This window comes from Pteropus vampyrus, unplaced genomic scaffold (genome assembly GCF_000151845.1).
Source record: "Pteropus vampyrus isolate Shadow unplaced genomic scaffold, Pvam_2.0 Scaffold320, whole genome shotgun sequence".
Lineage (NCBI taxonomy): Eukaryota > Metazoa > Chordata > Mammalia > Chiroptera > Pteropodidae > Pteropus > Pteropus vampyrus.
In genome coordinates, this window is record NW_011889101.1 from 602,956 (window position 1) to 624,942 (window position 21,987).

The following is a 21,987-nucleotide window of genomic DNA, read 5'->3' on the forward strand; positions in this document are numbered from 1 at the left end:
GGACACTGGCGAAGAGGGCACACGCAGCCCCTGCCTGTCGTAGCCAGGTGGGTCCACACAGCAAGGGGAGCGAGGGGCGGCCCGCCCACAGCCAGCGGGGAGGAAGCCGCAGGTGGGAGGGCGATCAGCACGTGACCGTAGGTGGCCGAGAAATCTGCGACAGCAGTACCGCCTTCTCGCTTTTTAAGAGGAGGAGTTTGCGGCAGCAGAAACCCCGGTTAGGTCTTGAATAGTTTAACCGAAAGTGTGTTTTCTTAGGTAAAACAGTCATCTGTCTATTTGCACAGTTTTAGGCTTTCCAGAGAGGTTCGCGTCCGCTAACCCGAGTGACCTTCCTGTGCTTCAGGAAGTGGGCCTGATGCCTCTGGGTCCCCGGTGGGTGCTGCCATGCTGCCCGCCTGCCGACCCGGGCCAGCCCCTCTGAGCGCTTCGGAGCCACAGCCGTGCCCGCAGCCACCCTGAGACCCGGCCAGGCCACCCCGTCGGCGTGGGAGCCCGCGCCGGGCCCAGAGGAGCTCTCTCCGCCCGCGCGCCTCACGGGGGACCCTTCCCTCGCCTCAGGGTCCACAGGCCAGTCGCCCACGCCAGGCGAGGCTGCCGCCCCCTCTCACACCTGGGAAATACGGGATCCTCTTCCCGTTCAGCTTGTAGGACACGCCGACTTTGATCTCACCCAGGGCGTCCAGGATGTCGAGTTTCGTCAAGGCCAGCCTGTCCAAAGCCAGCAGACGAGACACGTGGAGCCATCAGCCGTGGCTCACGGCCCTCGCTGGCTCCCTCCCCTCAGTCCGGCTCTGCTTCGGTAAATAGAAAACAACACCCAGGCACCATCCCCACCCCCCCCCCCCCAGAGACACAGCGGGTGAGCTGGGCCACACCCGGGCGCCCCCCCCTCCCCCAGAGAAGCAGCGGGTGAACTGTGCCCCCCCCTCACTGCCTCCCTGTCCCCCTCACCTCCGGGCCCCAGGCGGCCCTGCCACACCCGCCCTCCGTGCTGAGCAGAAACCCCCTGGCACCCCTGGGGTCACCCGCTCACTCCACAGCCATGCGGGCCTGGCGGGCAGAGGTGGTGACTGGCCAAGGCCCCTCCAGTGGGCTGAGAACTGGGGACGGCGCTCTCTGGGGCCCGACCCAGGCTGCACTCACGCTGCCACCATGGGGTGGGGGCCCAGCTGGGCTTCAAAGGCAACTATCCCCCTCTTGGGGGTTCTGTATTTTCTTACAAGCCCGGGGTCCCCTGGTGGTTTGGGGAAACGGTGGTGATCACTGCCAGCTCAGGCCGTGCCCCCAGAGCCCTGTGAGCTGGGCCCCGGCCCTACCTACAAACGCCATTTTGCGGTCACGCCCCCGGTCAGCGGCTGCCATCGGCACGCCGAAGCCCCGCAGATGCCAGGTCTTTCCTAGGCCCCAAAACCCCTGCCGGAGGCCCGCTCCTCTGTCCCAGGCCTCGGAGCTCAGAGCGTGGCCTCCTTTGGCACTTGGGTACAGTCCCCCGCCACAGCCCGAGCCCTGCACCCCAGCAGACCAGAGGTCTGGATGGCAGGCTCGGCCGGCCCGGGCCAGCTCCCACAGTGGCATCAGGCCCGGCAGGACTGGGCGCAGCCCTTCTGCTCTGGGCTTGCCGCCCACCTCTAGGCGAACCATTTCGACCTCCTAGAGGTGCCATGATGCTCTCTGGCCTCCGCGGCGTTGTTTGGAGGCACCCGGGCCCGGCCACAGGGCTATCCGCTGTGGCCGGGCCTCTGCGTCACCACCCATGTGGCCCTGCCGTGCAGAAGGGTGACGGCATGCCACGGGCACAGTGGCCCCGAGCCTGACACCCGGCTCCGCTTGTTCCAGTGCTGTCCCGGGTTCCAGGACAGTCCCCCATGTGGACGGCAGCAAGGTGGCCGTGCGGCAACAGCTGTGACAGAGGGCTGCTCACGCGGTGAACCCGTTGACCATGTGGGCGTATCTCAGGATCACCAGGTCGAGCCAGCCACAGCGCCTCTTCCTGCCCGTGGTCACCCCCCACTCGTGGCCACGGCTCTGCAGCAGGTCTCCGATCTCCTGTGTGAGGGCAGAGCCGGGGGGCGGTGCGTGTGAGCAGGTGGCGCCTGGTCCGCCCCTGCACTCGGCCTTTCCTCCGCCCCCGTGTCCCCTCCCCCTTGGCTCGGAGCAATGCTTGAAGCTGCACCCCTGGCAAACTCCCTCCTCACAGAGGCCCTGCCTCGGTGGAGGGCACAGGTGCCTCGCTCGCCTCCTCCCCTTAGCTCTCCCGCAGGGCACAGGGCAGTGAGGGCAGAATGGACCTGCCCCGTAGCTCAGCGGGCCGGCAGGGGGCGTCTGTTCCTCCTCTGGTCCCCACGCTGGCCCTGCGCTCCCTGCCCTATTACAGCCGCCAGATGCTTCTGGACGCAGGCGGCCCGCTACCCTTCTGCTCACACACACCTGCTCAAGACAAGAGCCCCTGTCCTCAAGGCCACCAGGATACAAGGCCGGGCTGACAAAGGCAGGCTGGTGGGGTCCTGAGGACTCCTTGCTGAGTCAAGGTGGGGGTCCCTGAGCAGCAGCACGCGGGGCCTTGGAGGGGGCTGTGGGCACCCTGCTGCTCGCCTGTGACACCTCCCTGGGGAGTGGGGCTGTGCGGACTCGCGTGTGCACGGTGCACCGTCGTGTAAGCCTCATGGTGCCACGCTGCCGGAGCACGTGGCCTCGTGCCACCCCCCCGTGGGTGTCTGTCCCCCCACTCCCCTGTGCCCCAGGGTCCCTCCAGGGCTGGGGACTCACATTGATCTGCTCGGTGGGGAAGGCGCCGATGCCCACGCGTGTGGTGTAGGCCTTCACCACGCCGTAGACGTCGCCGATGTTCTGAGGGGGGATGCCCAGCCCCGTGCACACGCCGCCCACCGTGCAGTTGGATGATGTCACAAAGGGGTAGGTCCCTGCAGGCACAGCCAGTCAGGGCCGTCCGCCACCCCACAGAGCACCCTGCCAGGGTCCCTCTGGGCAGACCCCAGTGGGCGGATAGGGCCCTTGGTGGGTCTCCAGGGCCAGCCATCTGGGGGACCATCCTGGGGGATGGCTCCCACAGGGTCTTGAGCAGGGTGGGGAGGGGGAGGTTTCACCCACCAGGCCTGTCTGCAGCGGGAGGTAAAGGTGTCCCTGCTCACATCCGAGAGGGCCAGGTGGGAGGTGGCTCGGTGCACCCACCCTGTGGGGTCCCTCTCCTGTGCAGCTCAGCCCCTCTCCTCCCCCTGCGGGCTGAGCGGGGGTGGGACAGCCGAGCCTCTCAGGCAGGATGGCAGCGAGGCTGAGGAAGACCCCTCACACCCATCTCCTGGCAGACCCCGGGGCGGTGCCTTGGGGGATCGTACCGAAGTCGATGTCCAGGAGGGCTGCGTTGGCACCTTCCACGAGGATATTCTTGGGGGGGCCATGCAGCGCCTCGTACATGAAGTAGACGCCGTCCCGCACCATGGGCCGGATGCGCTCGGCAAAGCCCTGCGGGGGACAGGGATGTGGGGAGGGGACAGAGGGGAACGTCGCCCCCAGCCCCACCTCCTCTTCCCGCAGTTTCTTACGGTCCTGGTCTGCTGATGTGACCCTGGCCGGTCTTGTCTGTGAGACTCAGCTCTGGCCTCTTAGTGATCACTGTGGGGTGCAGTGTGTCCCCCAACCCACACAGAAGCCCTAACCCCCAGAACCTCAGAATGGGACTGCATTTGGAGATAACTAAAGTTCAACGAGGTCAGTAGGATGGCCCCTAATCCAGTGTCACTGGTCCGTCCCTTTCCTCATTTACAGCCCTAGATGACGGCTTGAAGAGCAGGCTCCCAGCCTTGGAAACTTCCAGAAGGGCTTTGCACTGACGCTGTCCTGTCCCCCGCACCCGCCCTCTCAGATGTGAGCAGAGACACCTTCCCCTCCACTGCAGACAGGCCAGGCGGCCTCCCCAGAGAGGAAATGAGGGCCGGGCCTGGCGGGTGAGCCCCGGCCTCCTGCGGGGACCGCCTGGCTGACCGTGGCCGGCTGGGGCTCATACAGGAGGCCCATGGTCCCCAGTGCCCGTAACGGGGAGCTCCGTGAGTGCTGGGGAACGTCGAGTCTGCCGTCAGAACCACGTGCCGCCGGCCGCCCCAGCTGTACCTTGAGCCTTTTGAGTTGACCTTCAATGTCTATTTCCAAAGTGGGGAACATGGACTGGTGCTGATGGGCCAGGTTCTTGAATCTGCAGGAGTGACAGTGACTGGGACTCCTTGTCCCTCCCGGGTCCCCAAGCCCCTGCTCCCAGCTGGCCCCACGCCCCAGGGCTGCAGGTGACGGTCGGGTACCTGGCGGAGAAGTCGTCGAAGTCTGCCAGTAGGTCACAGATGCGCAGGCCAGTGCGGGCAGCTTTGGACGAGTAGGTCGGTCCGATGCCCTTCCTGGTGGTGCCGATGCTGCGAGACGTGTGGGCTGTGAGCACGGGGCAGCTGCCTAGAAACGCGGGGTCCCGGGCCACCCGCCCAACCTCAGTTCCCAACCCTGGTGACACAGAAAGCACCTTCCCGGCAGCGGCACCTGGGAACCTGGGTGGCTGTGAGGACTGACCAGACTCCCCACACGGCCGGCCCTCAGGGACCCAGCGGCTGGGTGGTGGCAGATAGTTCCGAGCCCCAAACTCACCCTCCCCTTGTCCCCCGGCCTCCACTCTGGGGCCCGGCGCCCAGGATGCCTCCCGGTCCTGTCTGCTTTGTGCCCAAGCACCCCTCTTGCCCGGCGCTGGGGACACTGCCGCCTTGGGCAGGGAGCCGCCCACGCCTACCCTGCACCCGCTGCCCAGCACATGCGTGTGAGCATGTGCACGTGTGTGCGGTGCATGCTCGTCCGCTTCGCCCGCTCCGTCTATGAAAACCAGCGTCCCGACTCACTGTCACGAACACGTCGGGAGAATGAGTGTGGGTGGCCTGTGCGTGTGGTCACGGCTGGCCAGGGACCTAGCGGTTGCAGTGGGCGCAGCGGGTGATGCACAGCACGTGCACCCCTTGGGTAACCCCAGGGAGAGGTGTGCTCACGCAGGCTTCAGGGAAGGCCCTGGGCCGAGCCAACAGGGCTGTCCTCCAGGGCCGTCAGTGGATCCACGTGCCCCTCCTGTCACGCTGGACCAGACGCGCCCAGGACGCCCATGGTTAGCGGACTAAGCCGCCCAGACGAGCGCCTGGCCACTTACTTCTTCCCCTCCTGGGCTTGCCGCTGCACCTCCTGGAGCCCGTCCACGGCCTGGTGGAAGTCGAACACTGCGGGGGAGAGGACAGACGGAGGGTCACGGCCGCTCCCGCTGCGCCTGGCACACGCCGGGCCTCCGTGGAGGGTGCTCCAGTTGACATCTGGCCTCCGCTCCCCACTAACTCACATGTGACCGTGAGTCCCCGGGCCTCAGCGTCCTCATCTGCCATGGGGACAGTGATCCTGACCTAGCGCCCACCCTTCCCTCTGAGGCCATGCAGGAGGGCTGCGGAGGGGACAGCCGTCCAGGAGCAGCGGGAGGGGCGGACACTTACCGAGGTGGGCACGGTCGGAGATGATGAGCCTCCTCTCCCAGTCCTTGAGGCCTACGTGACAGGCACAGGTGAGGCCGCCCGCTCCCTCAGCGCCCCCCACCCCTGCCGCCAGATGCCCCCAGGGTCACCTCCGGTGCCTGGCCAGTGACAGGTCCTCCACTTGTAGCCTCTCCCCCGGCTGTGGGTCCCAGACCCGCACCTCCAGCTAGCCCACCTACAGCCTCCTGGTGGCCATGCCCGGGGCAGGTTCCCACGCGCCCTTTCATGCCTGCCCTGAACTTGAACCCCAAGACTGGGGCTCTGCTCCCTCCAAGGAGCCTCTCGGGGCTGCTGCTTCATGGTCAGCCCGTCTCTAGACTCACCCAGACCCCCTGGCTGGTGTCTCGGTCACTGCCTGCCCGCCTCCTGTCCCCAAGGAGACCCCAGGAACCACACTGTCTCCTGTAGGCACGGTCAGCCCACCCGAGCGCCCGCACAGAGAGGTGCCAGGCAACACAGCTGCTTGGGACACGCAGGCGTCAGGACAGGGCGCCGAGGGGACCCAGACCTACCTTTCTTCTCATTCTTTTCTGCTTCTTCAAACAAGCCCGGCAAGTGGACAACCACCCCGTTGCCTGCAACACACAGACACGAGGCTGAACGGTATCAGCGATGCTGGGCGTCTGTTTAAAATGGCGCGAATTTTTCACCCTCACGTTCACAGCGGCACCCGTCACAGTGGTCAGGAGCTGGAAGCCACCCGAGTGTCCACGACGGATGATGGACAAGCTCGTGCAGTCCGCCCACACAGTGGACTGTCACTCAGCCTTAGAAACGACGGACATTCTAACAGAGGCTGCCACATGGATGGACCTGGAGGACACTGTGCCGAGTGAGATAAGCAGTCACAAAGGGACAAATACTGTGTGAGCCACTGATACGAGGGCCCACAGGAACCAGGCCCATGGAGATAGTGGTGCCAGGGCTGGGGCCGGGGCCGGGGCCTCAGGGGGGAATGGGGGCAGAGGCTCGGTTTGGGGAGAGGAGGAGGTTCTGGACATGGATGGCAGTGATGGTTACATAACAGGGTGACATACTTAACACCTCCGGACTCTGCACTTAAAATGGCCAAGGCGGCACGCTTATGCTGTGTGTGTCACATCACCATGAAAGGAAGGGCCCGGACAGAACAGGGCCCAGCCCGAAGCGCTCACGGAGCAGGGCAGGGGCGGCCGGGGCGGGTGGGAGGGGACGACCAGCACATGGCACGAGGGAACCTCTCGGAAATGGAATCGCGGCGACGGCTGCACGACGGGGGGGAATTTCATGGCACGTGGATTCTGCCTCGACGAAGCCGTACGGTTTATTTAATGGTGAGAGAAGCGGGTGTGGAGAAGCATGGCCCCGGCCTGTCCCAGGCTCACGCGGGGCCGCGGGGGCCGCGCTGCCCCGTCCACGCGCAACCGCAGCGGGCCGGCGCGGGCAGACACCGGCCCGAGGTCCAGACGGGCCCAGCGTGGGGCTGGGGAGAGCCGAGCTCTGGCCCTTTCCTCCGACACCACAGGACGCTGGGCAGGGCCGCCTTCTCCCGTGCTAGTCCCCGCCATGGCTGGCGGTGGCACAGGCTGAGCCAAGGAAGACGGGACATCAGTGCAGATGGGAGTGACTCAGAGACTATGCAAGCCGCATCGAGCACAAAAGGTCATCTAAATGCCACGTGTCCTGAAATGACCATGTGGCAGGGGCCTGAGGCGCGGAAGGGGAGGACGGCTGTATGCGCTCCAGCACCGCCGGCCGTTGCTAAGCCTGCTTCCCAGGCACTGTCCGGTCATGCTGACTGCCGAGCTGCCCCTTAGCGATGCTCCCTGGTGGCCGCCTGGCCTGGGCTCTGGCCACGGCCCAGACCCGTCCCCAGCTCCTCTGAGACCTGGCAGAGCTGGCCTTGTTTCCGGCCAGGCGGGGCGGGGGCCAGCAGACAGGCTGGCGCTGAGTGGGCTTCCTGCAGCAGGGCCTGCCTGCCCCGCCGGGCCGGCAGCGGGCACAGGCTGGGCCCCAGTGCAAACTGCACTGTCACCCGCTGCTGGGGCCCAGGGCTGTTCCCACGTAGAGAAGGCGCTCGGCAACCCTGGCAGCCCCTCACCCCCGCTCAGCTCAGGCCCCTTCCTTTGTTCGCACGGAGGGGGCTGGGTCCCGTGCCACGCCGGGCAAACTCCTGCAGCCTCCACTTCCTTACCAGGGAGGGGCAGGCGCAGATGAGTCACGAGTGAGGCTCAGTCATGGAAAGAGCCAGAAGGAAAAGTACTGGAAGCTCTGAGAGCACGTCCCACGGGCCAGGCCCGGGGACCTGGGAACATGTCTCTGAGCGGGGGAGGCCTTTGTCACAGAGAGAGAGGGAGGGAGGGAGGGAGGGAGGGCCTCGCAGTCCTGGAGGTGGCTTTGTCTTTTAGGAGCACCCAGAGTCACTGGGGCTGCAGGGAGGACGAGGTGGCAGGGCTGGGGGCAGAGGGAGGCACAGCGTCCCCACAGGCTGGGCTCCGTCCACGCAGCAGGAAGCCAGGCCCGGCCCGTTGCAGCCTCGCACGTACGTGTGCACACATTCACACACATACGGACTTGCACACATACACACTCGCCCCCCACACAACACGTTCACTCACGTACACACTGTGGGCTTGCTCAGCACCCTCAGGGAGTCTGGGAGCTCAGTAGAGGCCCCTGCGCCCTCTCCCCCTAGGGCCCAGGCTGGATGGGTGTCCCGCCCCACCCCCCACTTGTCCCATGAGGCTGAGGACAGGCTCCCACATCAGGTGCCCACACGGGGGTTGGGAAGCTGGGCCTGCGGCCGGCGAGGCCCTGAGGCCAGCGAGGCCCTGCCAAGCACGCTGCTCCACAGGCGTGCCTGGGCGCAGACGCGGAGGGCCCGCCCCGCACAGCGGGCCCTGGGCTGGACGGTGTCGCAGGCGGGGCGGCGGGCACTCACCGATGAAGGACACAGCCTGGCTGTTGATGATGCCGCTGGGCAGCAGGTGGAAGTCGTACTCCTTGCCGTCCACCACCACCGTGTGCCCGGCGTTGTTGCCCCCCTGGGAACACAGAGCCAGCTGAGTGTCCAGGAGCACCCTGGGAGGGCCTGCCCGGCCACACTCCAGGCAGGGCTAACAGCAGGCGCTCAGGAGATGCCGCTGGGCTGCTTGGGGTGGCAGTTCTGTCCCCAGGGTGTGGGACACATGGCCCACCTTAGACTTGGGGAGTCTGGTTAGTGGTCCGCCGCTGTGAGTCTGGGGTGTGCTGGGCGAGTGCCCTGCTCCTCGGCGAGGTGCGGGGGCTGGGCAAGGCCTGGACTGTCTCGTGGGCACATGTCAACGCCCCAAGGTGTCTCAGTTCAGGCCCCTGAGGCCGGAACACACTCAGAAGCCCTCTGGGGGCCTACGATGCAGGAATGAGGGGGCCCAAACCTTCCGGAAGCACAAACCCAGCCCCCCACTGCTGCACGCCACACAGCCCGAGCTCGCAGTGGTGGACAGGTGCCACCATGGGCCAGTGGGGCCCCAGAGAGCCTTGCCTCCTCAGCAGGGGCTTTTCCCTTTGGGCCCGTGCCTCCCATGTATGAATAAAAAGGAAAAGACAATTTCGAGGCCACTTCTGTTTTGGGGGATGCCCAGGCCACAGGCTCCCCTCGTTTGGGAACTTGTGCATACAGTGGGCTGGGGCTGGGAGGGTACAGGGAGCCCTGGGAAAGTCCACAGAGGGCTGGCTGGAGTGCAGGCCCACTTTCCCACCACTGGAGGGCACTGCAGGCCCCAGGGCATGGGTCTCTGGACCCTCCCGCTGGCCCCTCTTGGGCCCCCAGGGCCAGCACGCAGGGTCCAGGGGTGGGGCGGTGCCCAGCACCATGGACCTGCCCCTTGTGCCTGCTCTGTCCCCAGGACCCCGGAGCCCAGCTGGGCCTCAGCTGCCTGCCTGAGTCTCCTGCAGACAGGCTTATCCAAGGAGCTGCCTCCTTGCTGTCCCCTGCGGTCCTCCCCGCCTGGCAGAGGAGGTGACAAATGCAGGCTATGAGGGGCCTCGCCTCCCGGCCTCCTTCCCCACCCACCAGAGCATCTGCCCCTCACGCTGCCTGTGCAGGTTTACAGCCTCCTAGCAACTCCCCTGGGACAGCCTAGAGGGGCAGGGGGGCAGTGACAGGAAGACGCCAGCAGGCCCGGGCCAGGGCGCTCCCTCCTGGACCTTGCTCCCTGGGTCACTAAACTAGGTGGGGCTAGAGCCACAGCCTCCCCTCCCCCCCACTCCACCTCCACCTGCTCCAGCTGGAAACCGGGCCCTGCCAGAGGCCAATTCCGCCAGGGGTCCCACCGGGACATCCTGCTCATGAAGTGCACGCGGGAAGGCTCTCTGGGCCTGCCCCCAATGCCACTGCCCAGGGCGGGGGCTGTGTGTGGTGGGCCTGCCGTCTCAGACTCCTGGGGCCACCGCTGTCCAGCTGTGCCTCCTGTGGCCCTACTGTGTCCCACAGCTCGACTCCTGAGGGCGGGCCTGCTGCTCCCCCAGGCGTCTCCTGGCCAGTGGCGGCCGCGCAGCCCTGGTACTTCCAGATGCTTGGCAAGTGACAGGGATGTGGCAGGGGCCTGGGAGCTGAGGGGGGGCGTCCGGTGATTGGGTGAGCAGGCGGGGCCGGGCCCGGGGGCTCAGGATGGAGCTGGCTGCGCTGTTCAGAGGGCCATGGGTGGGGAGGTGCATGAAGGGAGCCAACACCGGCGAGGCGTGGGGAGGGGGCTCGGCCCCGGCCCTCGGAATCCCCACAGCAGACCCCGAGTCTGGCCGTCGGGAGGCGTGGGACGGCCAGGAATTTAGACAGGCCCGCGTGACTGACAGGCCCCTGGTGTGGGGGTCACTGCGCCCTCTCGGAGACCCTATCCTTGCTCCGCCCTCCTTTGGGCACATGGGGTGAGTCCCCTCAGTGAGGTTTTCCGCAGACACCCACAATCACCTTGGCCCTCGAAAGAGGGGCAGCCTGGGGGTTGTGGTCCCACAGACAGACGGAGAAACAGGTCCTCGGGGGAGGGGTGTGCAGCACAGTCCGGGGACGTCCTTCCTGCAGACGCTGTCCCCGTAACCCATACATTCCCCCAGCGCCGAGTCCCGCCCGCCAGGCGGAGCGCCATGAGCCCGGGCACCCTGCCCCCCCCGCCCCCCCCGCTGAGTGCCCAGAGCCAATGTCCACTGGCTGAGGACACACACGCAGGCATGAAGTGCCTGTGAGCACACCCCGCCTTTGTCGGGCAAACACGAGGACTGGCGCAGGCCACTGCTGACCAGTGGGCACCAGGTGACCCCTGCCAGTTGCCGGGCCCAGGCGGCAGGCCACAGTCCACTCCCCGAGCGTGAGCCAGCCCAACGCCAACCCACAGAGGCCTGGGTGACCGTCCCAGAGACCCTGGTCTGGCTTACTCCAGGCCGCAGGTGGGGACACTATACCTGGACTCCCCAGGCTCTGGCCCGGCTGCCATCTGCAGGCCCAAGGAGAGCTGTGTCAAGGGGCCATCGGGCATGGGTGCGGCTCCATCCACTGGGCTGTGGCCCAGTTTGGAAGTCCCCCTGGGGAGGGCAGGTCCCCGAGACACGGCCCAGCCTGGCCTCTGGGGGGCGGCCCTCGCCTCCGGCCCCAGGCTCTGTGGGGACTCCGTGCCTGGCATCCTGTCACAGTGAGCCAGGACTATCCCAGGACCTCGGGCAGCTTGAGGGGTTCCCAGAACTCGGCCTGTCCGCACTTCTGTGCCCCTGAGGGACTGGCCAAGCCAGTGGGAGGGAGCGGGGCATGGAGGCAGGCCTTGGCCTCTGCGCCTCAGGGGGCCCCCTCTGTGGTGGGGCCTGGGGACAAGCACAGGTCCAAACCCCCCAGGGGGCTGATGCCACCCCCACCACCTTCAGCCGCGCTGGTCAGTCAAAGTCCCTGTGGATGCCAGCTGAGTCCCTGGTGGATTTAAGGGGCGGGACCTCCTCACTCCCAGACACGGGAATGGGACCAAGACCAAGGCTGGCACTCTCGGGAGCCTGACCAGCCCTGACCTTTCCTGGCCCTGACTGGCGTCTGACCGGCCCACTCTCCTGGGCTGCCTGGGCTCAGATCCATGCACAGCCTGTCCCCAGAGAGGGGGAGTGGTCACCGAGCCATGCAACACACCCCCCCAGTGCTCTGCACACCCCCACACTGCATCTGGAGAGCCCACCTGCCGGCGTGGCCGCTGCTACCCTCCTGGCCACCCCAAGGCTCGTGCAGCCCTGAGACCAACCCCGACATCCCCGCTGGGGGGCGCCTCGCCACGCCCCTATTTCCCCTCCCCCCACTCAACACTAGCGGGGCTCCTCAGTGTGGCTTCCTGGGAGCCTTGTCACCCATGCTGTCCCCAGGCTCGCTCCCAGGTATCCGTCTGCTCCTCTCCCCCTTTCTCAGCCCTCACCCCTCATACCCCAACATGTGCTTGGAGGCCCCCCACTGACCTCCTCTGACATCGCCCCCCATATCAACACTGGGGCCCCATCAGCTCACTCAGGACAGGGACCAGCCCTTCTGCCTGTGTCTACCTGCTGCACTAGCCTGTGTGCGGGACATGGGGACAGGAAGCAGACCGGTGAGGTCTGGGGCCTGGTCAGGGAGGAGGCCCGGGGCAGCGGCAGCAGTGGCAGGTATAATCAGGGCGGAGACGCTGGCGACCCACTCGTCTGAGTGAAGCTGTGAATGCCCCACCAGCATGGCACCTGCTACACGTCGCTGCTGTCACTCACTCGCCCCAGACCAGGAGCCGCTCTCCTCCCCGAGGCCTGGGAGGAAGGTCCCCAGCTCCAGGTGGGCACGCAGGTCTCGACTGTCCAGAGCAGCTGTTCCCACGGCCACAAGGGGTAATGTGACCTGGGGCAGCCCTGTCCCTGGAGCCACCGCGGGGCCATCAGTGCCATCCGAGGGTACAGATGTCCTGGCCCCAGAGAGCTGCCCCTCGGCCCCCGAGAGGCCCCTGGACCAGCCCAGGGGGTGTGGTGAGGTATTTCCCAATACCCCCGGCCCCTGGAGAGAGGTCCCAGAACACAGACGAGATGCAGGACACGGCCCCTCAATGAGTGAGGCCACACTGCCCGTCGCCATAGTGCTCCACCAGCAGCTGGGGCCTTCCCAGGAGGGCCTAGGTGGACGCAGCCCAGCCAGAGGGGGCCTGCCAGGTGCCCCCGCCCATGTGAGCTCCCCACCTAGCAGGTGCCTGTGCTGGGACCGACGGGCACACAGAGCCGGTGCCCTCAGCACTGCAGTGGGCAATGTGGGTTCTAAACCCTGGCTCTGTGGTTGGGGGCGGAGTGAGCAGCTGGCCGCCACAGACCTGGGACCACCGCCAGGCTGGGGACAGGGTGCAGCAGGGGAGACTGATGGCCAGTCCGGGGGGAGGGCCCTTAGGCCCCTATCTGGTTCTGGGGCAGGGGGTGGGGGTGGTCAGGCAGCAGGAAGAACGCTCAGCAGACAGAAAGCGGGTGCCCGTGGAGGTGGAGGGACCCCCAGGAGGCGGGTGGGCAGAGCTCACAGCCCCAGGTCCGAGCAGAGAAAGCACGAGGGAACACGGACGCCAGCATGGGCGGCTGACGACGGTCTCAGGTCACTGGGGGGGCCAGAGCGGGAAGCCAGGGAAGACGGAAGGCGGAGGCCTGCGTGGTCCACCCCAACCCCCGCGGGCAGGCTGACCACAGGCCCCAAACGAAGGAGATGGGAACAAAGATAGGGCAGCCAGAGGGGATGCAGCCACCACTGGGGACAGCCCCAAGCCCAGGTGACGGGCCAGGTGACCTGGTCACTGGGGCTGGCCAGCTGCAGGCCTTTCAGGCAACCACCCAAACGGGACTCCGGCCTGGCCCGGCCCTTTCAAGTGAGAGCAGTGGGTGGGGCCTGGCTTGCTGACGCGGGGGGCAGCATAGGGACCGCTCAATTCTAGAGCTATCTCCGCAGCTGGGAGAGTCCAGTGGCAGCGAGATGAGCATGTTGCGGGGAATTAACTGCAAAGTCACTCCAAGGAGAGGACACGGCCACAGACGGGCGTGGAGGGCGGGCCAGGCCGCAGCGCGGGGCAGGGGGCAGGGGGCCGGGGGAGCCACTGCCCTGTGCTGGGGGGCAGGGGGCCGGGGGCCGGAGGAGCCACTGCCCTGTGCTGGGGGGCAGGCGGGGAGAGGAGCCGCAGCCCGCGAAGCTGCCCGGGGGGCAGGGGGATCAGGGGCTGCCTCCGGCTCCTGGGGCTGTCAGGGGAGGGGGCTGGGCTGGCTTGCCAGGACTGAGGACAGAGAGAGGGTGGGAGACCTCCCACAGTCCCAGGAAGCGCCCCCGGGCGTCAGGGCGTCGGGACGGGAGTGGTCCAGCTGTTGAGGTTTTCTGGGAGCCCAGGGCACTGGGCTACTCCTGAGGGGCGGGGGCTCTGAGTCCGGCCTCTGGGCGGAGCTTGTGAAAGGCCACAGAAGCTCGGAGGCGCTGGGAGTGCCCCTCCCTCATTTTGGGAGGCATTCCTGCACGTGGCTCCAAACCCCGGCAGCGCCAATGCATACGCTCCAAAGCCAACCCCTTCGTGGCCTGGGCTCCCCATCAGCCCGCAGGGCTCCCGGCCTTGGCATGGGGCACTGCGTCTGTCAGAGCTGTCAGGCCAGAGAGCGGGCTGCAGCCGGCAGAGGCCCCTCCCGGGGCGCTGGGGACAAAGCCTGGGTCAGGCCCCTTAGGCGGCACCGCCAGCCACCGGGTCGCCCTGGCCCGGAGCCCATGGCTCCTCCTCTCCCTGAGTCCAGCCAGGACCCTCCTTGTCCTTGTCCTGCCTGCAGGTCCTCCCCACTGTCATGCCCTGGTCTCTGCCTCCTCCTGGCTGACCCCCACCCCCACCCCCCAGCGTCAACCGCTCCCAGAGAGGCCTTGCTCGCTGCCCTACAATCCCGGGGCCCCAGTACGGAGGTGCACGATCTGGGTGCATGATCCCTGTGTGGAGCCGGCCAGCTCCATGCCAGACCCAGACAGAACCAGGAACAGCGGTGTTCTGGTGACTCAAACCACTGGGGAGCTAGGGGCCCTGCCCCCTCCCCCACTTGCGGGCTCAACGTCACACCCATAACACACCCCACCCCTTGAGGATCCGGTGTCCCCAACTCAGCAAGACTCGTATTTATAGCTCTGACGCTGGCCCGAGGCAGGGGTGGGGGTGGGGTCCTGGGAGGGAGTGGGGGAGGGTGTCCTATGCAGGGAGGGCAGTGTGAGTGCTGTGTGCGTGCGAGTGGGCGGGGGTGGCCTCTGGGAAGGTGTCCCCGGGAGGGAAGGCGTCCAAGAGGCGTGTCGGAGTCCAGGTGGGAGGGCGGGGGGCCGGGTCTGCCTGGGTGGGGGGCTCGTTGGGTGGGGGACCGCCCCGGCGCACCTGGCAGCGGCTGATGATGTCGGCGTCCGTGGCCAGCAGGTCCACCACCTTGCCTTTGCCCTCGTCCCCCCACTGCGCGCCCAGGACCACGGTCACGCGGGAGCCGGTCGCTGCCGCCTCCTGCTGCAGCCGCCCCCGCTTGACGCCGCCGGCGCCGGGGGGCCGGTCGTTGGAGGCGCGGGTCGCCGACATGCTGCCCGGCCGGTCCGCTGCGCTGGGCCGCCCGACAGCCGGCCGGCCCGCGCGTCCCCGCCATTAAAAGGCGCCGGCCGGGGGCGGGGGCGGGCCGCGTGACGCTCGCTGACCTCCGGCCGCCGGTCCCGCCCCCGCCGCCGTCAGGAGCCGAGCTGGGCCGCGGGGACAGACGGCGCGCTCCGGGGTTCCTCCAGCGGGCCTGGCTGGGGCGCCCCGGGAACGTAACGAGGGCGTTCGCGCCCCGCGCCCCGGCGCAGGCCTGGGCGCTGCGAACCCGCCCCGCGGGGCCCGGGCCTCGGAGTTCCAGCAACTGCGGGGGGCCCCGAGTGCGACTGGCAAAAGGGGAGCCTCGTTTCTGTGCACCCCTGGAGGGTCCGTACGCCCGGGGGCTGGTGAGCACCTGCCCCGCGGGGAACCCGGCTCCGCCGGGCCGGCGCGCGCGCCCTCTGCTGGCCGCGGGAGGACGGCGCGTTTCCCCTGCGCGCGCGCCTGGCGCCTGGCACAGGACACACGTGGGGCCGCGCCCGCTGGCCCCACACCCGCACGGGGCTCCGACTCGGAGCCCGGCTGCCCTCGGTCCTCAGGGCCCTGACTTGGGGGGAGGGGACCGACCGTGTAGTCAGTCAGGGTAACCTGGCCTGGCAGGCGAGCAGCCAGCCAGGGACGCTCACCGGTCGCACACGGCCAGGGTCTCCGAAAGGCCCCACCCACACCAGAGCGCTTTCCCGTTCCAGCGTGTGGACGGTCTGGGTGCCCAGGGAGGGTGTGCAGGGTGTGCGGGGCCCCTGTGTTCCTCCTGCCCACTGCACCTGCAGTGGGCTCCGGCCCGGCACGGCTAGCCCCACGGCTGGGGGGAGGGGCCACGGCCGGAGCCGCGCTGCCCATTAGGCCTTTTATCCGGGCCGGGCTCAGCCCGCTCCGCCCCTCCCTGGGGGGCGGGTGTCTTGCTGCAGAGGGGTCGGAGCCACCAGGCTGATGGGGTTCCTGCCTGGCACTCTCAGGCTGGAGAAAGGGAGACCAGACACTCCGCAGGAGGGAGTGCACCCCAAGCTTGTCACACGAAGGTCATGCAGAGAGAGTTAACGATTCAAGCCCCAGCAGACGGCTGCACTACCCAGCCACCCCTCCCCCCACCCTTCAGCTTCCGGGCCTACCCCAGCTCCTGGTGGGGCCTGGCCCTGACCCTGGGCGGGTCACTCGGTCCCTCTGAGCCCCTCTCCTCACACATGGCCTCCAACAGTCCCGCTCAGCATTTCGGTGGGGTAAACACCACAGCGTAGGTGCTGGGTGGGCTCGAAGTGCAGGCGTTGTGTTCGCAGCGGCCTGGGCCACCCTGCCAGGTGCGGGGCAGAGCGAGCAGAATCTCCGCCCGCAGCCCTGGGAAGCAGCTGGCAAGGGCCAGAGGGCCATGGGGCTCTGAGTGCAGAAGGCCCAGCTGCCTGAGGATGGGGTGTCCAGGAGGGGCTGTGCCAGGGGGCTTCAGGGTAGGAGGAAATGTGGGGCGCGGGGCTGGCCCTGCGCATGAGGAAGGGGCTGGGTTGCTCCAGGAGGTCCAGGAGGGTTCGGGGGTCTTAGTCTGCTTGTTTCCAGGTGAAGGAAGCTGAGCCTTCGAATGGCCATCAGGAGCCGTGGAGAGGAACTTGCTGGAGTCACATCAGTGGAGGGGGTGCTGCCCTCTGCCCACCCCTGGGGCGGTGCTGAAGGCCCCTGGGGGTGGGGGTGCTGGCTCAGAGCCCTTCTTAGGGGACACTCGGGGCTTCGGGAGAGCGAGGAGACACCGTGGAGGTTTGACAAGATCTGCAGCATCACATGCTGGCCGTGGCACCAAGTCCCCGCCCCCCACGTCTATAAATAGTCGGCGGGCCTGGGGGAGCCCGGCCTTTCTGTAAACAGCCCTGTCCAGGCCCAACAGCCGGGGCTGCCAGTCACGTGGCCCGGCCCAAATTAGAGCCCTCCTGCCACTGCAAGGCCCGGGCACAGCCAGCCTGTCACCAGGGCGATGGCGACGCAGGGCGCCAAGCCTGGGGGCTGCTCTGTGACCTCTGCGAGCTCTCAGGGAGCGCGTGGGCTCGGCCACCAGCGTTTCTGCTCTGTGGGGGCACGCCTCACGTGGGACCACGTCAGACGGTGACCCACCAGGACACAGACCCCAGACACCTGCACCCGTGCTTCTGCCTTCCACGTAAAACGGTGCGCGGCGGGAACGGACTTGGCCGTTTCTTAGCAAGTTACACGTAAACTTAGCCTGCGACCCGGCCACTGCCTCCTCAGGGAGCAAAACCGTCCGCGCACACAAGGGCAGCGTTCGGGTGTCACGGAGAACTGGTCACAAAAGCCACTGGACACAGTCAGTGTCCGCCGACAGGTGGGCGGTCCGCGACCGAGTATCGTGAAAACAAGCAGAGGGCTGACACACTGCGCCACAAAACAAAGGAGCCATCACAAAGGCCACGTGCCGTGTGACTCGACTTACCTGCCGTGGCCATAAAGAGCCGATCTCTAGACAGAAAGCAGGTTCGTGGGTGCCAGGCCCTGGGAGAGGGGATGGGGAGTGACTGCTCCCGGGTGTGAGGGAACTTTTGGGGGATGATGGAAATATCCTGACCCCGGACCGTGGTCAGGGTTGCACAGCCTCGCGAAGGTGCTGGGAAGCAGCTGCCAGTGCTTACAGCAGGGGAGTTCACAGCGGTGGGCTGTGCCCCGGAGTGCGCCCGTCTCCCCACCGGGGTGGGGGGGGGTGTCTGCCAGCTGCTCTGCCTCCGCTCCAGGTACTGTGTGGGTGGGCCCTCTGCCCCTCCCTCCACCCGTCCACCTACCCGACAATGCAGCCATCCGTTCACCATCTCTCCTTCCCTCCGTCCGCCTGTCCACCCGTCCGTCCATCCCACCCAGTGTCACAGCCGTCGCGAGCAGTCAGGCCCTGCCATGCCCACCCACGGCTGCCGAGCACAACACGGCCACAGGCTGGGCCAGCTCTGTACTTTATTGGTCCAGGTCCCTCTGGCTTTCAGCCTGGGCAGCACGCCTGGGGTGGGGGCAGGGGGCAGGGGGCAGGGGGCGTGGGCAGGCTGCCCCTCTGTTGAGTAGGGCAGTAAGGGGCGGGGGCAGCCCCCTGGCTGGACCTTTCCTGTCCTCTAGGCTGCCCCGCGGTCCAGCAGGGGGGCGGGGCAAGCCTCTGGCGGTGGGAACAGCAGCTGCATGGTGGGTCCCTGTGCTGGCAAGGAGGCCAGGGCCCGGCTGCTGGGCGGGCAGTCCTGGCGTGGCAGCCAGGGCAGACACCGCCCTGCCTTCAGTGCTAGACTGGGATGGGGGCCAACCCCACGCGGCCCTCCACCTGTCTGCTGAGCACGAGGACCCGGTCCTGCCCACAGCACTGCGGCCAGCCTGCCTCTGCCCCTGGTCCTCTCGTCCACCCGCCTGCCCCCAACTGAGCCACTACAGAACAGCCAAAGCACATAAACAGTCATATTTTGGTTAAAACCACTCTGCTTTGGCCCAGCTAAGGGAGCAGGGGGCAGAGCTGGGGAGTGGGACCTGGTAGGGGAAGGTGGGGGTCCAGTTCCAGCTGCCGTGGCTTTGGGGCAGGGGCCTGCGAGGGCCTGTCTTCAGAAGAATCTGGGTGCCGGGTCACCAGGAAGTGGGTGAAAGCTTGGAGGCGGCCTGCGGACACAGCCACCTGGCCCCCTGGGCGCCATGGGCATGCAGGCGTGGGCACGGGCTTGAGAAAGCAGACCGCAGGCGGGGCCGTGCAGGCGGTCCAGGAGGCCACCAGGCGGGGTGGGACCGATGCCCATCGGGGTCCTGGCCATGCGCTCCCAGAAGGCTCCGGGAGGCCCACGTCCCTGGCTGGGTAAGGCACGGAGATTGCCTCGTGGCTGTGGGGAGGCTGGCTGTGGGGGCTGTCACTTGGCTTTGGGCCTGGGCCTGAGGCCTGTGGGGAGGAAGAGGCAGTGACATGGTTAGGGGCAGCGCCAGGGTGCCTGTTCCTGGGTCCCCAGGGCTTGACTGTCCCTCCGTCACCACTGGCCAGTGTCCCTGAGTCTGCTCTGACCCCAGCCCACTCTGGACAGTAAGGCTCCCCCAGGTGTAAGGCTCCCCCAGGTGTAAGGCTCCTGTCCGCCTGTCTTGGCTGGGTTTCGCCTCTGAGGGAGACGGGGTCCTGTGTCCCCGTGCCTCGGGCCAGGCTGCCCACTGTCTAAGCCGTTGGTCCCCACTGCCCCCCACCCCGGTGCTTCCTGAGCCCTGCACGCTGGCCTCGCACTGGACGGCCCCGCCTGTCCTTCCAGCTGGGTCCCGAGGGCTTGCAGGCCCTGCCCCAAGGGCCCTCTGCCCATCCAACACCCCCACACGCTTTGGTCCACGGGTCCTCACTCGCTGTTCCCCCCAAATGCCCCACCAGGTGCTGTCCTGGCCCTGTGGGGTCTCAGGGAGCCTCGAGTTTGAGAACCATTTCGACAAAGCGGGCGGCCAGAATCAGCTGCTCGAAATGTCACTCACGCCACTCACAGTGGCCCATCAGCCCCACTCCCTGCTCGAGGGTGCCAGGACTGAGCCAGGACTGAGCCCAGGGGAGACCAGGCAGAAGTGGGGGCCCCGGGAGCATCACCGTGGATGACAGCGATGAGTCACCCACACTCGAGGCTCACGTGACCGGGAACCGGGAGGGGTTTGTGGCAGCAATGGCAGAAAGGTTCACCGTTTCACAGCCACCGAGCACCCCGGGAGATGGCGCCGGCCGCAGAGCGATGACGCCCTGGGCAGCGGGGTCTGCCGGCGTCACCGCCTCCACCAGGTGGTCGGCCTTACCCACTAACCACGGGACAGGCGGCCCTGGGCCCTACGTCCGAACAGCCCACTCACTGCCCGTAGGACCTGGCCTCCGGGGAGCAGGCCGGGAGCCCCACCACAGACGGTTTCGGCCTGTGTCCCTGGCAGCCTGGCCTTGGGGCTGTCCCTGTCCCTCGCTGCCTCCCCATGGACATGTGTGCCCAACACCAAGGCCAGAAGAGGGCCAGGGTGTGCCCTAGGGACAGACTCGGAGCAACGCTGTCACCCCGGGGGCCACCGGGGCCAGCCGAGCCCAGGGTCCGTCAGGGTCATGGGTGTGGCAACCCCAGCTGCCGCAAGGTCCAGGAGTCCGAGCTGCCCTCGCCCCAGGCCCTGGAGCCCAGCTCCCGAGACCACCCACGCAGACCCTGGCCACCGCACCCTCTCGAGGCCTTTGCCAGCAGCAGCTCTGAGGTCGCAGCTGCCATAGCGGAGAAGTCACCAGCTAAGCGAGGCATGGTCCCCGCCCTCCAGAGAGGGCGGGGCCGGGCGGGTCCCACCACAAGCGGCACAGGAGGGCGGGAAGGGGGCCGCCTGGGGGGCTGCGGAGGGCGGGTTAGTGTCCAGCGGCTGGGCCTGCGCGGCCCCGCTCCACCACCGTTAGCGCAGCTGGCCGGGCCAGGCACCTACCTTACTGGATCACACAGAATCTTTTTGTTTTATTATCATCAGAGTCGGGGGCAACCTCTGCTTTCAAATAAAAGAAACGCACTCAACAGCTCATTCCTCCTGAGAGCCCTGGACGTGGAGCTGAGGTCGCGTGGACCGGCCGAGCCGAAGCGCGGCCGTGCCCCAGGCCCCCGCGCCAGGCGGCCTTCCTGCTGCAGGCACCGGGCAGCCCCAAAGCTGCCCCTCCCGGGAGGCGGGACACCCTGGAATCACCCAATCTTGGCGGGGGGACCGCTGCTGCAGAGAGGCCCGGGGTCCTGGTGCGGTATGCATGAGCTCGACCGCACACTGGTGGCCTGAGCCCTGTGTGGCGCGCCCATCCAGGTCCCCTGCTCGGGGAACGAGAGTGCCAGGGGGCCCCCCGTTACCTTCTTGGCTTCGTGACGGGTGCTTCTTTCTTCGCCTGCCCGTCCCCTTCGAGGCCCGGCCGCGGGCTCTGGGGAGGGTGCCGGACCCTGGGGAGTCGGTCACCGAGTCCTCCGAGAAGGATCTGTCCAGGGATGTGTCGAGAGCGGAATCCGGGGCCGTGTCCTCCTCGTCCCTGTCCCCGGCGCTGCGGCTGGGGACAGCCGTGTCTTCTGCTCCCTCGTCTGCGCTGTCGTCCTCGGCCTGGCAGACACCCCGTGGGGCTACGGGGTCCTCAGTGTCGTGGCCTGAACCCATGGCCCCGGGGGGCTTGTCACTGGAGAAGTGAAGGGGCTTCAGGGCCTGAGCGTCCCCCAGTGCCACCGGCCAGGACCCTACAGGGGGCTGGGGGCTCTGGGGATCCGCCGAGGGCAGGACATCGCTGGCGTCGATGTACCAGGACGATCGCCTGCCCTGGGGCCGGAGCTCGTCCTCCTCCGACACGTCTCCAGTGGGCTCCGGGCTGGGGACGGTGGCATCCACGAGGTCCCAGGTCAGGGGCTCCCTGGCCACCTCAGTGTCAAGACCAGGCCCGGAGGCAGGGCAGCTGGTGCCTCCCACGGGGCCTCCTGTGGGGTCGCTGGAGACCACTGTGGATGCAGTACGTGTCGGTGGAAAGTGGACACCCCCCAAGGGCTCCCTGCCTACGAAGCCCATTGGGGCCCCCTCCACCTCAGCACCTACCTGATGTGCCCCTCAGCCCTCCCTCATGGTCCCCAAGTGTGGGTTCTTACAGCACAGGCCCAGCCTCGAAATCCTGCTCGTCCACGCTCGGACAGAGCAGCTGAGTCCTGAGCAGTGTGTCCACCAGCCCCGGGCCCCAGCCTCCATGGCAGCCGCCCCAAGCAGGGGCGGGGGCTCCCCCAAGGCCTCGGGCTCCTCTCCCCGACCTCAGCCCCTCCGGGCTCCGGGGGCGCCTGTCACTCGTCCCACTGGCCCCACTCCTCCCGTCCACCCTGGGGCTGGACTGA

General features: G+C 67.5%; 2 protein-coding genes across 4 annotated transcripts in view; both read right to left on the reverse strand.

Moving 5' to 3' along the window:
• ADSSL1 (adenylosuccinate synthase like 1) overlaps positions 1 to 15,183 on the reverse strand; it is a 17,701-nt gene extending 2,518 nt beyond the window's left edge. The window contains exons 1-11 of one of the 2 annotated variants that reach the window (XM_011377729.1): positions 14,921 to 15,183; positions 8,482 to 8,584; positions 6,074 to 6,136; positions 5,523 to 5,573; positions 5,192 to 5,258; positions 4,314 to 4,421; positions 4,129 to 4,210; positions 3,357 to 3,483; positions 2,770 to 2,924; positions 1,925 to 2,049; positions 614 to 711 (exon numbers count right to left, since the gene is read on the reverse strand). In XM_011377729.1, the coding sequence (XP_011376031.1) occupies positions 614 to 711; positions 1,925 to 2,049; positions 2,770 to 2,924; positions 3,357 to 3,483; positions 4,129 to 4,210; positions 4,314 to 4,421; positions 5,192 to 5,258; positions 5,523 to 5,573; positions 6,074 to 6,136; positions 8,482 to 8,584; positions 14,921 to 15,112 (1,171 nt within the window). In that variant the 5' untranslated portion in view covers positions 15,113 to 15,183. Of the gene's footprint in view, positions 1 to 611; positions 712 to 1,924; positions 2,050 to 2,769; positions 2,925 to 3,356; positions 3,484 to 4,128; positions 4,211 to 4,313; positions 4,422 to 5,191; positions 5,259 to 5,522; positions 5,574 to 6,073; positions 6,137 to 8,481; positions 8,585 to 14,920 lie in introns of both variants that reach the window. The other variant, XM_023521872.1, reaches the window with a different exon arrangement.
• A 2,894-nt stretch (positions 15,184 to 18,077) lies between these two features.
• On the reverse strand, positions 18,078 to 21,981 carry LOC105303888 (inverted formin-2-like). 2 transcript variants are annotated; one of them, XM_011377733.2, is made up of 3 exons: positions 20,980 to 21,981; positions 20,573 to 20,629; positions 18,078 to 19,046 (listed from the first exon to the last, which is right to left on the reverse strand). In XM_011377733.2, the coding sequence occupies exons 1-2, from the start codon at positions 21,671 to 21,673 to the stop codon at positions 20,574 to 20,576; spliced, it is 750 nt and encodes a 249-aa protein (XP_011376035.1). In that variant the 5' UTR covers positions 21,674 to 21,981; the 3' UTR covers positions 18,078 to 19,046; position 20,573. The 2 variants fall into 2 exon arrangements, with proteins under 2 accessions (XP_011376035.1, XP_011376036.1); XM_011377734.2 differs by lacking the exon at positions 20,573 to 20,629 and having other exon boundaries at positions 20,980 to 21,980.
• Positions 21,982 to 21,987: the final 6 nt, after the last annotated feature.